We start from the raw sequence: 17,202 nt of genomic DNA on the forward strand, positions 1-17,202 counted from the left end.
GTTTAATTTAGCCATTAGATGTCGTAGCAGTTCAGTTTTATTATTATTAAGCTTCGGTCAATTCGTTTGCAAATGAAAGGACAACACGAAACCGGATGGCGGTTGGGGGAAGTGTCATGAATATTTATAGTGTCCATGTTATCGTTGAACAGATTTCAATTAGATTTATTTGCAAATACTTTGAGGGAGTAACTTGAATAAAAGCAACAAAGTTTATCTTTAAACGAGACGATAAGGACAAGTATTTTAAATCATCTGTACGAAAATTTAAGGCCAAGTTCAACATTCCTCTTTTGATTGTGTAAATAATATTTGTGCAATTATTTCAAAGTACTACTTACTTAATTCAATATTGACAATTTATTAAATATAATTACCATTAAGAAAATCCCTCATTTTTTTCCACCTCTGCGAAGCTGTCCATTTGCAAGGCATTTAATTTTTGATCCTTTACCCAAGGCTTTTAAATGCATTTAAACCGAGAAACACTTAAATTGGACAAACAACATGGATGGCTTAACCTGCTGGCAGCATCCTTAGCCCCGTGAAGCCATTTAATGCGAACTGGCCATTTGGCCAGGAATGATGGCCGAAGTGAAATTTAAGTTGGCTCCAATTGATGGCCACAGCATCTTTGTCTCCGTCCGGTCCTTGTTCTCCGGACTGGAGTCCTGCTCTTCCTGCCATCTTCATCTCCGTCTCGGTCTCCGTCGCCGTAACAATTGCCGTGTACATTTCATTAAGTGCATAAGCCCGTCCGGCTGTCAGCGCTCCTTTCTCCTTTCTCCTCCTTTCCCCCGAAGACCCTTCTCGCCTCTCTGCCTTCTTCCACTCCGGTCTGCTCCGTTCATGTGGAGCGATTTTAAGCCGGAAAATTATTTTTAATGCTATTTACACTCACAAATGAAAATGCAAGCGCAAATAAAGGCCGCCAGCAGTCACGAACTGGCCAACAACTTAACTGGCATAAATGCTTCTGGCCAAAAAAATATATATATCTTTTATATATATTGCAAGACGAATGGCAAATGCAGTTGTGAAAACGAATAGATGATACCTACTATGAGTTATAAATTGGAAATTAATATAAATTAATTAGGAATGCACTTAACAATTTTAATAACCTTATTCAAGTTTTTAATTCGCTGACATTTATGTATTTAATAGACTTATGAATAGTTTGTTTAAATAATTGGTATGAAGTGTAGTGGTGTAGTTATTATTGCTTCGTTTGCGTTTTCTAATTTCTGTTTTCACAGGGTATTCGAAAGACAGAAAAGGGAACTGGACGAAAAGCGAGGCCAAGGAAAAAGTGCTGCCTTAAAGCAGCTGCACACTTTTCGGACGAGGACCTCGACCTGAACGCGTGTCGCTAAAAAGTTCAGCTAAATATTTGCGAAAGCATTTTCGCTATTTGTGATGGCATTTCGTGTGGCATGCGGCATCTCCGCTCCCCATTCGCCAATCTCCCCTCCCCGGTCCCCATTCCGTCATCTCACGTTGCAAGTGCAGCACGCAAGGAAAGTCCTAGGGGAAGGACTCCAAGGGGCATTGAGGATTGAGCTGCACTTGCTTCGCTGGGGCATCAATTTTCATTTTGATAAATTATAAAATGGCCCAGCGCTGGCACCCAGAGCACCCAGCACATCCTCGGCCCAGGAATAAATGGATTGCCTGGCCATGGCCAGCGTTAACCCATGGCAGCAGCCTTGAAAATTGAATGCCAATGGGCTTGGAGAGGAGACAACAAAGCAGCTTAGATGGCTAAATGAATGGGGGACGCGATATAAGGAGCGGGTCTGGTAGCCACTTTATTGATACATCAATCATCGCAGCTCGTTGCGGTTTTAAACCACTTTCGCAGTGGTTTATTGAATTAATGGATGGACTGACTTCTTTAACTTAAAACAAAATCAAACCAGAAAAACGGGATTTTTACTTTTTACATTTTTTTAAGCAAATAAACTTAAATAGGGGAAATATGTATTATTATTTTTTTACAAAATCTAATCTGTCTGCACGTCTTTTTAAAAGCTAGGATATTCGAAACTTGCACAATTACGTTTAGACAGATCCAGTTTTTAATTAAAAATATTAGTAAACATAAAATGGGTTTATATATGTATATGTATCTTTACTAAAAACAATATTCTATAATAATTGTTTTAAAATAAAGATTTTATTTATTTTTAGGTTGGTACAAAAGTATTAGTTGAACGAAAATTAATTTGAAAAAACGTTTGTTTTAATTTTTTAAAATTCAAAACAAGACATTTTTTTATTTAAAGTTTCTGTACAATTTTTAAAACTTCAAAGGGTTAAAGTAGTAACATCATGGTTTTCTTGGCGAAGAGCGAATCATCATTAGGAGCTGGTTTTTCCCCGATTCTCCGCGTCTCCGTCTCCCTCCACTGTCTCTCTCTCTCTCTTCCTCTTCTCACTTTCTCTGTCATGTAAATGTAGCGTTGCAAGTGTGGCCAGCAAGTGACATTGTTTAATTGATTGCCACTCAACTTTTCTCTTTTTTCACCAAACTAGCTGGAAAAGCTAATAAAGATTTATGTTGTTTTAAATTTGTTGATTTTTTTGGTGCACCTGGCCAAACAAAAATACTCGAAAAGAGTTTGGGGTGAAGGATTCAGCACTCAGAATGGAGGGTGTCACGAGCCAGAGGTCAGGGTCACGCAGGTCACCCCTTTTTTCTGGCTTGGCCTAAACAAATATGGAAATGCACGCCAGCCAAGAGTGAGCACGTAGTCGGTATAAGGACTAGAAAAATGTCCTTTTATCTCGTTTACTCTCTCTATACCAACCTCTCTCTTTCATTCTCTGTTTGTGTTTATTTGTAATCAATTAAAGGATAAGGCAATCTATTAGAAAGCCAGCTGTCCCCGTTCCTTCACGAGTAGCGTGACTTGTTTGCTTAATAAACCGCAGCTGAGGGTAGTTTAACCCTCACTTCGTCACTCATTTTTCTGGTTGATAATTACTTTTTTAAGCACGCATGAATATTTTAATATTTTCGCGCAAATTAGCCTCAAATTGAAATCCATGAATATTAAAGAAATGTTTGCTTAAAAGTGAATTAAAAATAGGGAGCAATCCGTTTAGGAGAAGCAAGTAATAGAATATGTTGCAAAGTAGCATTCCCTTTAAAAGATTGTATAAAATCAATAAATCACACTCTTTTTAATGCATAGCTCACGATTTATTGTTATAACCTATAACTCAATAAATATACTCCAAAATTTCCAAACACCAACAAGTTTTTAATTTGTTCTTGCATTTTTACGATACCAGCTAATCCTTCTTGTTGCGGAAGTCGTACTATAAATTTGATTTGAATTTCCGTCCCGGAGACCATAATTTTACTAAAAATAAGCTGATTTGAAAGCGGCATATCTCGTAAGACTCGTAATTCAAAATTTTCATTTTTACGTTGATCAAATTTTTGACCCATTTTCATGTCATTTATTTCCAAGTTTCCGATGTGTTGTTAAAAGGCGACCCACAACTGGACTTCCGGATTCCACAACTTTACCAAATTTTTATCCGATTTGAAAGTGGCACATCTCGTAAGACTCGTAATTTAATTCTCAAAAAATCTGCATTCAAAATTTTCAGTTTTACGTTGATCAAATTTTTGACCCATTTTCATGTCGTTTATTTCCAAGTTTCCAATGTGTTGACAAAAGGCGACCCACAACTGGACTTCCGGATTCCACAACTTTACCAAATTTTATCCGATTTGAAAGTGGCATATCTCGTAAGACTCGTAATTTGATTCTCAAAAAATCTGCATTCAAAATTTTCATTTTTACGTTGATCAAATTTTTGACCCATTTTCATGTCGTTTATTTCCAAGTTTCCAATGTGTTGACAAAAGGCGACCCACAACTGGATTTCCGGATTCCACAACTTTACCAAATTTTATCCGATTTGAAATTGGCATATCTCGTAAGACTCGTAATTTGATTCTCAAAAAATCTGCATTCAAAATTTTCATTTTTACGTTGATCAAATTTTTGACCCATTTTCATGTCATTTATTTCCAAGTTTCCGATGTGTTGTTAAAAGGCGACCCACAACTGGACTTCCGGATTCCACAACTTTACCAAATTTTATCCGATTTGAAAGCGGCGTATCTCGTAAGACTCGTAATTTGATTCTCAAAAAATCTGCATTCAAAATTTTCATTTTTACGTTGATCAAATTTTTGACCCATTTTCATGTCATTTATTTCCAAGTTTCCGATGTGTTGTTAAAAGGCGACCCACAACTGGACTTCCGGATTCCACAACTTTACCAAATTTTATCCGATTTGAAAGTGGCATATCTCGTAAGACTCGTAATTTGATTCTCAAAAAATCTGCATTCAAAATTTTCAATTTTACGTTGATCAAATTTTTGACCCATTTTCATGTCGTTTATTTCCAAGTTTCCAATGTGTTGACAAAAGGCGACCCACAACTGGATTTCCGGATTCCACAACTTTACCAAATTTTATCCGATTTGAAAGTGGCATATCTCGTAAGACTCGTAATTTAATTCTCAAAAAATCTGCATTCAAAATTTTCATTTTTACGTTGATCAAATTTTTGACCCATTTTCATGTCGTTTATTTCCAAGTTTCCAATGTGTTGACAAAAGGCGACCCACAACTGGACTTCCGGATTCCACAACTTTACCAAATTTTATCCGATTTGAAAGTGGCACATCTCGTAAGACTCGTAATTTAATTCTCAAAAAATCTGCATTCAAAATTTTCATTTTTACGTTGATCAAATTTTTGACCCATTTTCATGTCGTTTATTTCCAAGTTTCCAATGTGTTGACAAAAGGCAACCCACAACTGGACTTCCGGATTCCACAACTTTACCAAATTTTATCCGATTTGAAAGTGGCATATCTCGTAAGACTCGTAATTTGATTCTCAAAAAATCTGCATTCAAAATTTTCATTTTTACGTTGATCAAATTTTTGACCCATTTTCATGTAATTTATTTCCAAGTTTCCGATGTGTTGTTAAAAGGCGACCCACAACTGGACTTCCGGATTCCACAACTTTACCAAATTTTATCCGATTTGAAAGCGGCATATCTCGTAAGACTCGTAATTTAATTCTCAAAAAATCTGCATTCAAAATTTTCATTTTTACGTTGATCAAATTTTTGACCCATTTTCATGTCATTTATTTCCAAGTTTCCGATGTGTTGTTAAAAGGCGACCCACAACTGGACTTCCGGATTCCACAACTTTACCAAATTTTATCCGATTTGAAAGCGGCATATCTCGTAAGACTCGTAATTTAATTCTCAAAAAATCTGCTTTCAAAATTTTCATTTTTACGTTGATCAAATTTTTGACCCATTTTCATGTCATTTATTTCCAAGTTTCCGATGTGTTGTTAAAAGGCGACCCACAACTGGACTTCCGGATTCCACAACTTTACCAAATTTTATCCGATTTGAAAGTGGCATATCTCGTAAGACTCGTAATTTAATTCTCAAAAAATCTGCATTCAAAATTTTCATTTTTACGTTGATCAAATTTTTGACCCATTTCCAAGTCCTTTATTTCCAAGTTTCCAATGTGTTGTTAAAAGGCGATCCACAACTGGACTTCCGGATTCGACAACTTTACCAAATTTTATCCGATTTGAAAATGGCACATCTCGTAAGACTCGTAATTTAATTCTCAAAAAATCTGCATTCAAAATTTTCATTTTTACGTTGATCAAATTTTTGACCCATTTTCATGTCGTTTATTTCCAAGTTTCCAATGTGTTGACAAAAGGCGACCCACAACTGGATTTCCGGATTCTACAACTTTACCAAATTTTATCCGATTTGAAATTGGCATATCTCGTAAGACTCGTAATTTGATTCTCAAAAAATCTGCATTCAAAATTTTCATTTTTACGTTGATCAAATTTTTGACCCATTTTCATGTCATTTATTTCCAAGTTTCCGATGTGTTGTTAAAAGGCGACCCACAACTGGACTTCCGGATTCCACAACTTTACCAAATTTTATCCGATTTGAAAGTGGCATATCTCGTAAGACTCGTAATTTGATTCTCAAAAAATCTGCATTCAAAATTTTCATTTTTACGTTGATCAAATTTTTGACCCATTTTCATGTCATTTATTTCCAAGTTTCCGATGTGTTGTTAAAAGGCGACCCACAACTGGACTTCCGGATTCCACAACTTTACCAAATTTTATCCGATTTGAAAGCGGCATATCTCGTAAGACTCGTAATTTGATTCTCAAAAAATCTGCATTCAAAATTTTCATTTTTACGTTGATCAAATTTTTGACCCATTTTCATGTCATTTATTTCCAAGTTTCAGATGAGTTGTTCTAAAGCGACCCACAACTGGACTTCCGGAATCCATAACTTTACCAAATTTTATCCGATTTGAAAGTGGCATATCTCGTAAGACTCGTAATTTAATTCACAAAAAATCTGCATTCAAAATTTCCATTTTTACGTTGATCAAATTTTTGACCCATTTTCATGTCATTTATTTCCAAGTTTCCGATGTGTTGTTAAAAGGCGACCCACAACTGGACTTCCGGATTCCACAACTTTACCAAATTTTATCCGATTTGAAAGCGGCATATCTCGTAAGACTCGTAATTTAATTCTCAAAAAATCTGCATTCAAAATTTTCATTTTTACGTTGATCAAATTTTTGACCCATTTTCATGTCATTTATTTCCAAGTTTCCAATGTGTTGTTAAAAGGCGACCCACAACTGGACTTCCGGATTCGACAACTTTACCAAATTTTATCCGATTTGAAAATGGCACATCTCGTAAGACTCGTAATTTAATTCTCAAAAAATCTGCATTCAAAATGTTCAGTTTTACGTTGATCAAATTTTTGACCCATTTTCATGTCATTTATTTCCAAGTTTCCGATGTGTTGTTAAAAGGCGACCCACAACTGGACTTCCGGATTCCACAACTTTACCAAATTTTATCCGATTTGAAAGCGGCATATCTCGTAAGACTCGTAATTTAATTCTCAAAAAATCTGCATTCAAAATTTTCATTTTTACGTTGATCAAATTTTTGACCCATTTTCATGTCATTTATTTCCAAGTTTCCGATGTGTTGTTAAAAGGCGACCCACAACTGGACTTCCGGATTCCACAACTTTACCAAATTTTATCCTATTTGAAAGTGGCACATCTCGTATGACTCGTAATTTAATTCTCAAAAAATCTGCATTCAAAATTTTCATTTTTACGTTGATCAAATTTTTGACCCATTTCCAAGTCCTTTATATCCAAGTTTCCAATGTGTTGTTAAAAGGCGACCCACAACTGGACTTCCGGATTCGACAACTTTACCAAATTTTATCCGATTTGAAAGTGGCATATCTCGTAAGACTCGTAATTTAATTCTCAAAAAATCTGCATTCAAAATTTTCAGTTTTACGTTGATCAAATTTTTGACCCATTTTCAAGTCATTTATTTCCAAGTTTCCAATGTGTTGTTAAAAGGCGACCCATAACTGGACTTCCGGATTCCACAACTTTACCAAATTTTATCCGATTTGAAAGTGGCATATCTCGTACGGCTCGTAATTTGATTCTCAAAAAATCTGCATTCAAAATTTTCATTTTTACGTTTATCAAATTTTTGACCCATTTTCATGTTATTTATTTCAAGTTTCCGATGTGTTGTTAAAAGGAAACCCACAACTGGATTCCCGGATTCCACAACTTTACCAAATTTTATCCGATTTTCATTTTTACGTTGATCAAATTTTTGACCCATTTTCATGTCGTTTATTTCCAAGTTTCCAATGTGTTGACAAAAGGCAACCCACAACTGGACTTCCGGATTCCACAACTTTACCAAATTTTATCCGATTTGAAAGTGGCATATCTCGTAAGACTCGTAATTTGATTCTCAAAAAATCTGCATTCAAAATTTTCATTTTTACGTTGATCAAATTTTTGACCAATTTTCATGTCATTTATTTCCAAGTTTCCGATGTGTTGTTAAAAGGCGACCCACAACTGGACTTCCGGATTCCACAACTTTACCAAATTTTATCCGATTATAAAGCGGCATATCTCGTAAGACTCGTAATTTAATTCTCAAAAAATCTGCTTTCAAAATTTTCATTTTTACGTTGATCAAATTTTTGACCCATTTTCATGTCATTTATTTCCAAGTTTCCGATGTGTTGTTAAAAGGCGACCCACAACTGGACTTCCGGATTCCACAACTTTAACAAATTTTATCCGATATATTTTTATTCGTAATTTAATTCTCAAAAAATCTGCATTCAAAATTTTCATTTTTACGTTGATCAAATTTTTGACCCATTTCCAAGTCCTTTATATCCAAGTTTCCAATGTGTTGTTAAAAGGCGACCCACAACTGGACTTCAGGATTCGACAACTTTACCAAATTTTATCCGATTTGAAAATGGCACATCTCGTAAGACTCGTAATTTAATTCTCAAAAAATCTGCATTCAAAATGTTCAGTTTTACGTTGATCAAATTTTTGACCCATTTTCATGTCATTTATTTCCAAGTTTCCAATGTGTTGTTAAAAGGCGACCCACAACTGGACTTCCGGATTCCACAACTTTACCAAATTTTATCCGATTTGAAAGTGGCATATCTCGTACGGCTCGTAATTTGATTCTCAAAAAATCTGCATTCAAAATTTTCATTTTTACGTTTATCAAATTTTTGACCCATTTTCATGTTATTTATTTCAAGTTTCCGATGTGTTGTTAAAAGGAAACCCACAACTGGATTCCCGGATTCCACAACTTTACCAAATTTTATCCGATTTGAAAGTGGCATATCTCTTAAGGGGGGAGCTTGGGTTACGGGCCTTAAAATATCAATTTTTTTTTGCAAAAATATTTATGCCCAAATTATCCTCAAATTGGAATCAATAAATATTAAAGAAATAGTAGTTCCAGAGTGAAATAAAATAAGGCGGTAATTATTAAAAGAATATATTGAAAGGGTGCACCCGCTATAAAATATGTTTTGAAAATAAAATATCTCACTCTGTTTAATGCATAGCTCACAATTTATTTGTATATCCTATAATTCAATAAAAGAAAATCAAAATTTCCAAACCAAGTTTTTAATTTTTTCTTGCATTTGTACGTTACCACCCAATCGTCGTTGTCGCGGAAGTCGTACTTTGATTTGAATTTCCGCCTCGGTAGCGATTGTTACCATTACCATTATTACCGTTGCCATTATTGCCTTGCCAGTTGCCAGGACCCATTCCATTTGGTCCGCCACCTCCATTTGGACGTCCCATTCCATTTGGTCCGCCCATTCCATTTGGTCCGCCCATTCCGTTTGGTCCGCCCATTCCATTTGGTCCGCCCATTCCGTTTGGTCCTCCCACTCCGTTTGGACCACCACCTCCATTTGGACGGCCCATTCCATTTGGTCCTCCCATTCCATTGTAACTACCCTGGCCGCCCATTCCGTTACCCCCCATGCCACCATTACCCATTCCATTACCACCCATACCATTACCGCCCATTCCTCCTGGTCCCATTCCATTGCCACCCATCCCGTTTCCATAACCACCCCTGCCACCCATTCCGCCCATTGGATTACCACCCATTCCCCCTGGACCCATTCCATTGCCACCCATACCGTTTCCATTTCCTCCACGTCCACCCATTCCTCCGGGTCCCATTCCGTTTCCGCCATTTCCGTTTCCTCCCATTCCATTCCCCATCATTCCGTTTCCACCCATTCCGTTTCCGTTCTGTCCTCCCATTCCGTTTCTATTCTGGCCACCCATTCCATTTCCTCCATTATTCATCCCATTGCCTCCGCCCATTCCACTTCCACCCATTCCGTATCCTTGCTGATTAGCTTGACGCTTTCGACGTTTAAAGAAATCACCTACAAGTGTATAGAAAACAAGGTTAATTGAAAAATTGTAACATGGTTATTAGTAAAATACTATTTTTCGCTTAGGTTGGCTTTAAACTCAAAATAGATTTCAGGTTCCACAAAATAAGGGTACAAAAATACAAACCTGAACTCAAGGAGTGATGCTCCTTTTCCTTTGCTTCACATGTAGGGTACTCCCCACATTGATCGCCAAGTTGATTTGATTCTGTACATGGTTTCCGGGTTATGATGCATATCTGACCGGGAGGACATGATATATCTCTGCAGTCACGTCCGTATTCTGTTTGAATTTACAAACAGAAATAATAATAATTGTACCTCCTAAAAATGGTTATGTTAAGCACTTACTCCTGTAGCCCTGTACATTGACAACTGTGGCTATTATTAGACATGTCCAAACAATCCTTCTCATTTTCAAGTATTTTTTCCCGTTGGCTTGCAACTGAAACTAATTTCTGAACTCTGCTTAAAAAACACCCCATTTTTATACATTTGTGACCAACATGCATGAAAACGTTTAGTAATTGATTCTGTCAAACTAAATTTACCTAATGAAAACATTAGCTAGGTCTAATTAAATATTACTGATTGATTGCCCTAAATTATGAGATAGTCACGAATTATTTGTCAGATTTTTTGAATATTCTGCCATGAGTTACTATTTACAATGCGTATTATATTCGGCATTGAACTTTTCCAAGGCCAAAGCCAAGGTCAGTTGTAAATTAAATACAATTGTCAAATTTTTATTTGATTAACGATTATAAATTAGGCATTAAAGATTATGATTAATAAGATCGAAATTCACTAAATAGTGAAAAACAATATGTTTTAAAGTGAAAACATTTTAAATACTATTACAAGTCCAGAAGCTTAATTAGTTTTGTTGTATCCTATGCATTATATACAAGCGTGTAATTATGCTTATACTTAATATACATTCCAACATTGTCAACTGCCTACTTAGCGCAAATGAGATTTTCTTGGCCTCCGTATCCACAATTTACGAGCAAAACAAATGAAACAAAGTTTTATTCTCCGTCACATGAATATCTTCCATGGAAGTCGAAAAAGTTTAGACCAGGAAAAAGTAGAAAAGGAGGAGGAATAGCGAAGATATGTAGCTGCATCTGTATGCGCATATGTAAACATTTCCTGGCTACAAGAAGTGCAAAAATCCCTTGGCTAAACTAGTTTGGCTTAACACGGCCTCAACTTTCTGCCCAGTTGAAAAAGTTTGCAGCCCCAAGAATGTATACATCATCCTTATATATATCTGTCCCACAATGGTGTTATAATTCACAACTTGAACCGGAATTTGGCGTAAAAACTTTCACTTGAGGAAATGCAGAAATTAAATTACCAAAGTCAAGTGCCAACAATATTAAATATTTTCTAGGCTCTACTTCCCAAAAGAAGTGAAAAACCAAATATAGACATTTAATTAAATCTTCATTTATTTATCGTTACATATCTATTTAATATTTTTTGTAACTTATAGCATGCATCAGTAAAAGAATTTATAAGATAAAAAATTATTCCCTTGTTTTAAATTACATTGTGTCGTAAATATATTCCTTTTGACCTTTGCTATTGTGGATATACCAAAAACTTGAACCCTTTGAAAGCAGATACGAGTTCTGAAAAAATTGTGCTACCAAAAAGTGTTTGTTCAACAATGTAACACGAAAAAACAAACAAATACAATTCGAAAATGGTTTCATTATTCTACAATATTTGAATTCCTCTTCGGCACAAACCATTGACTGACTGACTGGACCTGGTCATAGATTGGATTTGTTTTCCACATTTTCACACATTTTTTTTACATTTTTTATTCAACTTCCAGTTTGCAGGAAAGAAATTTTGCAAACCAAAATACCAGGCCGGCTGGTCGTCATTTATTTGCACTGCTCTCTGCTAAAAGCGAGCTGATCAAAAAAATAACAATAAATACACGCATGGTAGAGAGACGAACCTGACAATTTATAAGGTATTTTTTCGGTCAAGTGTTCGCCATTAAATTTATGCGCTAAAGCTTAAATAAATATAAACACGAAACTATTTGTTTTTGGTTGCCAAAAGGTTATTGGCATAAATATTTTCATTGATTTTATGGCGTTAAAATTTCAATTTTTACCTGGCAAACGGCTTTTATGTACGCTTTTGTTTCTCTATTTATTTTCATGGTTGGACGAGAGTTTAAAGTTGTAGAAGTGCTGGCAAAATTGGATTTTTCAGTGTGGCTCATAAAATATTTTTGAAGTTTTTAAACATACCTTTTTAGTTATATAATTGTTTTGTTTTTTATAGGAAACACTTATTCGGGGGTTTTTAAGATAAATAAAACATTTTCTGAGAATAAGCTTAAAATTTGATTTAATTTTCTTCGACTTTTATCACCAATTTAATAGCATATAAAATAACAAGCCACTAAAACCGAAACCCAAAGCAGCCGCACAAAATCGGCGCCTGACCACGCCCCCTTTTTTTGGCCGCAAGCGGGGGGACTCATCCTTTCTGTCCGGCGGAGACTTAACAGCTCGACAGCTGTCCGTCTGCGAGTGTTCATTCGTGCTTGTGTGAAAGCCCTGCACTTAAAAAAAAACATTTCCTTGAGCTGCTTAATTAGGAACCACCTCTATACTTACTTTTTTCCAGATTAATCTATTAAAACATATTAGCTATTCAAAGCATATTTTGGAAACAACACACCATTTCACTCGATTACTTATAAAAGGTTTAGTAAGACTAGCACTTAATTCTTTATGAATTTTAAAGTATTTTCTTAGTTTAATTTGTATACCATTGAAATATTTTGATTTTCAAGATTTTTGTTCTTTTTTAAGTTTTTTAAAATATTTTTTATTCAACTTAAAAGCTGCTTGTTTTTTTTTTAAAAATTGAATTAAAATTACAAATTTTATTCTTCAAGTGTGTCCTTCTCAAGCTCTATGGGTGTATGCGTGCATCGTTTAGATTTAGTGCCGCTTGTTACGCTTTGATGTCATGTCATTTATAAGCGACGCAGCAGCAGCTTCGGGCTGACCCCAACCCCCCGCCGCGACCATGCCATTTTACCCCCTCCCCTGGGTCCACCACTGCTTTCGGTCCCCGCCCCCGCCAAACCACCTATCGCTGCGTGCAACAAAATGCAAACTGACAGTTTAGCATGGGAACAAGTTTTCGGGGAAAAGGAAACTTAACATGACAGACCACGACAATGACGTTGGCGAAAAACTTAAAGCGAGCTTAAAGCCCGGGGGCAAAGGTCACGTGCCCGCCCACTTTTTCTCCGCCCAACCCATCGCACAAATTGCCGGACCAGCTGAGTAATTTACGCACAATAATCCGCATCGCTGAACTCTTCTTCCTTCGCTGGCCAGATGATTGATGTATGGACGTGTTAATTAGGTCCACTCGTGCCGCATTTACACTCCACTCTACGGAAAATAAGAAAAAGCCAGAAATTAAAGACTCAGATCGCCGGGGCGAAGGCAATAAAAATCTAAGCAAACGAGTGGGCAAACTTTGTTCGACGAATTGATTGATTTCCAGACACAAGCACATTAATCAGACCAGGCCAGCCAGAAATGCTGATTTGATTCGAATCGCAGCAACGGCGAAAAAGTTTTTCCCAAAAGCTCTTGATTACCAGTTAACCAGTTTTGCACAAGCCATTAAGAAGAAAGTATTTTTATACCCTTGCAGAGGGTATTATAATTTCAGTCAAAAGTTTGCAACGCAGTGAAGGAGACATTTCCGACCCTATAAAGTATATATATTCTTGATCAGGATCACCTCCTGAGTTGATATAGCCATGTCCGTCTGTCCGTCTGTCCGTCTGTCCGTCTGTCCGTCTGTCCGTCCGTCCGTTTCTACGCAAACTAGTCCCTCAGTTTTAAAGCTGCTCGAAACTTTCCCAAAAGTTGTCTTTCTATTGCAGGTAGTATATAAGTCGGAACGAGCCGGATCGGGCGACTATATCATATAGCTGCCATATAACTGAACGATCGGAAAAGCCATAACTTTGGTGTTTTTAAAGATAAGAAGATGGGACTTTCTATGGGTTTTATTTTTGGCCAATCAATCCGACATACCGAATTTCATAAGGATCGGCCGACTATATCTTATAGCTGCCATATAACTGATTGATCGGAAGTGCCATAACTTTGGTGTTTGTAAAGTTAAGAAGTTGGGATTTTCTATGGGTTTTATTTTTGGCCAATCAATCCGACATACCAAATTTCATAAGGATCGGCCGACTATAACTTATAGCTGCCATATAACTGAACGATTGGAAATGCCATAACTTTGATGTTTTTAAAGTTAGGAAGTTGGGATTTTTTATGAGTATTAAGAATGCATCATATAAATAATATTGGAGAATATAATTTACAGAGTATTCTGCAAGGGTATATCAACTTCGGCTCCGCCCGAAGTTAGCTTTCCTTTCTTGTTTTTACATGAAAACTTTTTGACAGCCTAAAGGGGAATTATAATTACCCTTTATGTAATTAGAATATTTTGTTATATTTAAATCGGTTTTGATTTTACTTCAATTGATGAAAAATAGCTGTGGTATTTGTTACTATTAACCTTATGTTTATAATTAATTAAGTTAGGTATGCCAATGATTTCAATTTAATTTGAGCTAATTTTCAATGCAACTTTTCGTTAATTGCTTTAATTTTTTCCCATTTCGTTTAACAAATATCTTTAAGCTTTGGGTAATAATATTGTTTTAAGATTGGGTGTTAATAATATTTTTATGTTTAATAAATTTCTTTACATTCTCGATTTAAAATAAATAATTGAATCATTCTACAATGTAATTTACTTAGATTTGTTTAAATTATGTTATATTTATATTTTTAGCTATTCTCATTAGTTATAAGTTAGTTTTAAATATTGTCAAAAATAAGGATATCTTTTAGTCCACATACATATCTTCAATAGTTACACACCTTTTTTCACTACCCTTAGGCCGAATACTGACAAATTCAATTTATTTCAAGTTCTCAGATCAACACAAAAAATGGGAAAAGCGCAAAAACTGCAGGCAAGGAGCAGCAGCAAAGGCGAGCGCTGAACACTGAAAAAGTGCAAGCTGTTCACTAAATCAAAAACAGATTTCGGTAACAAATTCGTTATGCACGTGACATGTCCAAACAATGCATGTGCCTCTGCCGGAGCGTTTGTTTGTGTATTCCAGTGTGTGTGGTCGCCTAAAAGAAATTTGAATAAGTGAATTTAAAAAGCGTTGGCGGCGACTAAGGCTGCCAAAAACGAAAAAGAGAATCACCTCCAACGAAAAGTCAAACAACAACAAACAAAATACGAGTGTAGGGAAAAAAACGAATGTGTGTTCTCATAGTAAAGCCAAGGACACTTTCATGAAATGCAATTTCGCACTTGTAAACTTTTATGGCTAGCCTGTGTGTGTAGTCAAAGGATGTCAATGTTTTAGCTATTTTATAGCTGAACAAGTAAATAATTATATTAAAAAGAAACATAATTTAATATTTACACCATTACTTTTATTTTGTCTAATGGACTTGCAGTTTTGAATTAATTTTATTAACGTTAACTGCAAAATCCTGTTTTAGCTAAAAAAAAAAACTATTTGAAATTATTAAAAAATTACTTTTTGTTACTATGATATTTAAGTTAAAGTTTTTTCCCAAATGAAAACATTTTCAGGATTAATGTATAATTTCATCAGATTTTTATGTGCTTTTGATAAATTGATATTTTATATTGTAATATATATATATATATAGAAAATTATTTAAATAATACTACCAATTATTGCATTTTTGGTCAAAACCAGCTCTATTTATTTTTAACAAATTTTTCAATATGGCTACAATATGCGAACAGCTGGCCAGACCCACTGCCCCACCACCGCACCACTGCACCACTCAACTTCATGCCCTTCACACTCTACACCACTGACTGCGACCCCTTCAAACCCTTTCTAACAGCAACATGCAAATCTGACTGTTGATGGCGCATTTTGCTTCGTCGGGTTTTCATTTTTCTATCCCCATTTCCTTTTTTTGTTCGGCTATTTTTTGGGTATTTTTTCTTTTGGTAGGAGTATGTGTATGGAACTTGTTTATTTGCATGTCGTTGGTTTCATTTGCGCCTAGGCTCAAAGAGGTAGCTATGTAGCCGGAGATCCGTCGCTTTTATATTTGCACACTTTGGCTAATGGATTTCCTTTACTGGTTCAGCCGCCTCGCTCCTTTTTTCTCTCCCTTTTGGCACTTTTGCGGTTGCACACGGCGTATGCTTAATATTTGTTGTATGCCTCATTTGGCTTGCTTCGGGATTCGTTTTCATTTTCTCATTTTTTCGTTCTTTTTCCTAAGTTTTCGCCGGGCATTTGCAGCGCGTCTTAATTGAAAATTCAATTAGACCTGTGTAAATATTTTTTCGGGGCAGCTGCTGCAAATTGAGTTAAAGTTGTTTATCTAAATAAGAATGAGTGCAGCCTGCTGGTACTGGCTTCTCTTACCCGATTTTACCCCCTTGCTGGCCACCGTTTCTGCATTTTAATTAGAGTTTAAATATCTCAGTGCAAATTGGAAACTTTACTCAACCGCAAAATGAAAGTGGCTTCGCTGCCCTTGGAAGTATTCCACGCTCCGTTGGCTCCTTGCCGTATTTGTTTGTTTATTTTTCGGTCGAGCGAACCTACTTGAAATGCCCCGAAATCAACAAAGTTGATTGGGTTAATACATATTTAAAACGTCCTTTCTTTCACTAAAAAGCCGCTGGAAATAAAAGACATACTAGGAAGTGTCAACATTAATTTTCATTTATTAAGGTTTGCATAAATTATATAATTTTATGTCGCAATATATTTGAATAATCACCAAGTCAATCAAAATATTCTAAGAGATTTTATATTTTATAAATATAAATAACTTATACAATCTCTGCAATAAACAATTATTTTCTTTATTTTACTCATTAAACTGTTTGCTTAATGAGTAAAATTTGTATCTATTTAAATTAATATTCACCTAAAGCTATTTCTAATTTTCGTTTCTTGTATTAAACAAACTCTATCATATAAGTTAAACACAATAGTAAAAATTATTTAGGTTTATTTAGTGCCTTCAGTCGTTATTCAATCAATATTAGAGAGCTTATTTCATCAAGCTAATTTTCTTTTTCTTAAAATTCCATCTAAATGTGCGATATTTGGAGGTCAACACATCCCCTGAAAATCCACTTTCTAAGTGCACCACCCCCATACGCT

At 35.6% G+C, this 17,202-nt stretch overlaps 1 protein-coding gene across 1 annotated transcript; it reads right to left on the reverse strand.

Annotated features, from left to right (window-relative positions):
• Positions 1 to 9,156: 9,156 nt before the first annotated feature.
• Positions 9,157 to 10,341, reverse strand: LOC108038244 (glycine-rich cell wall structural protein 1.0). Its single transcript, XM_044460418.1, has 3 exons — positions 10,278 to 10,341; positions 10,054 to 10,209; positions 9,157 to 9,917 (listed from the first exon to the last, which is right to left on the reverse strand). The coding sequence occupies exons 1-3, from the start codon at positions 10,339 to 10,341 to the stop codon at positions 9,157 to 9,159; spliced, it is 981 nt and encodes a 326-aa protein (XP_044316353.1).
• Positions 10,342 to 17,202: the final 6,861 nt, after the last annotated feature.

This window comes from Drosophila rhopaloa, unplaced genomic scaffold, assembly GCF_018152115.1.
Source record: "Drosophila rhopaloa isolate 14029-0021.01 unplaced genomic scaffold, ASM1815211v1 contig_2, whole genome shotgun sequence".
Lineage (NCBI taxonomy): Eukaryota > Metazoa > Arthropoda > Insecta > Diptera > Drosophilidae > Drosophila > Drosophila rhopaloa.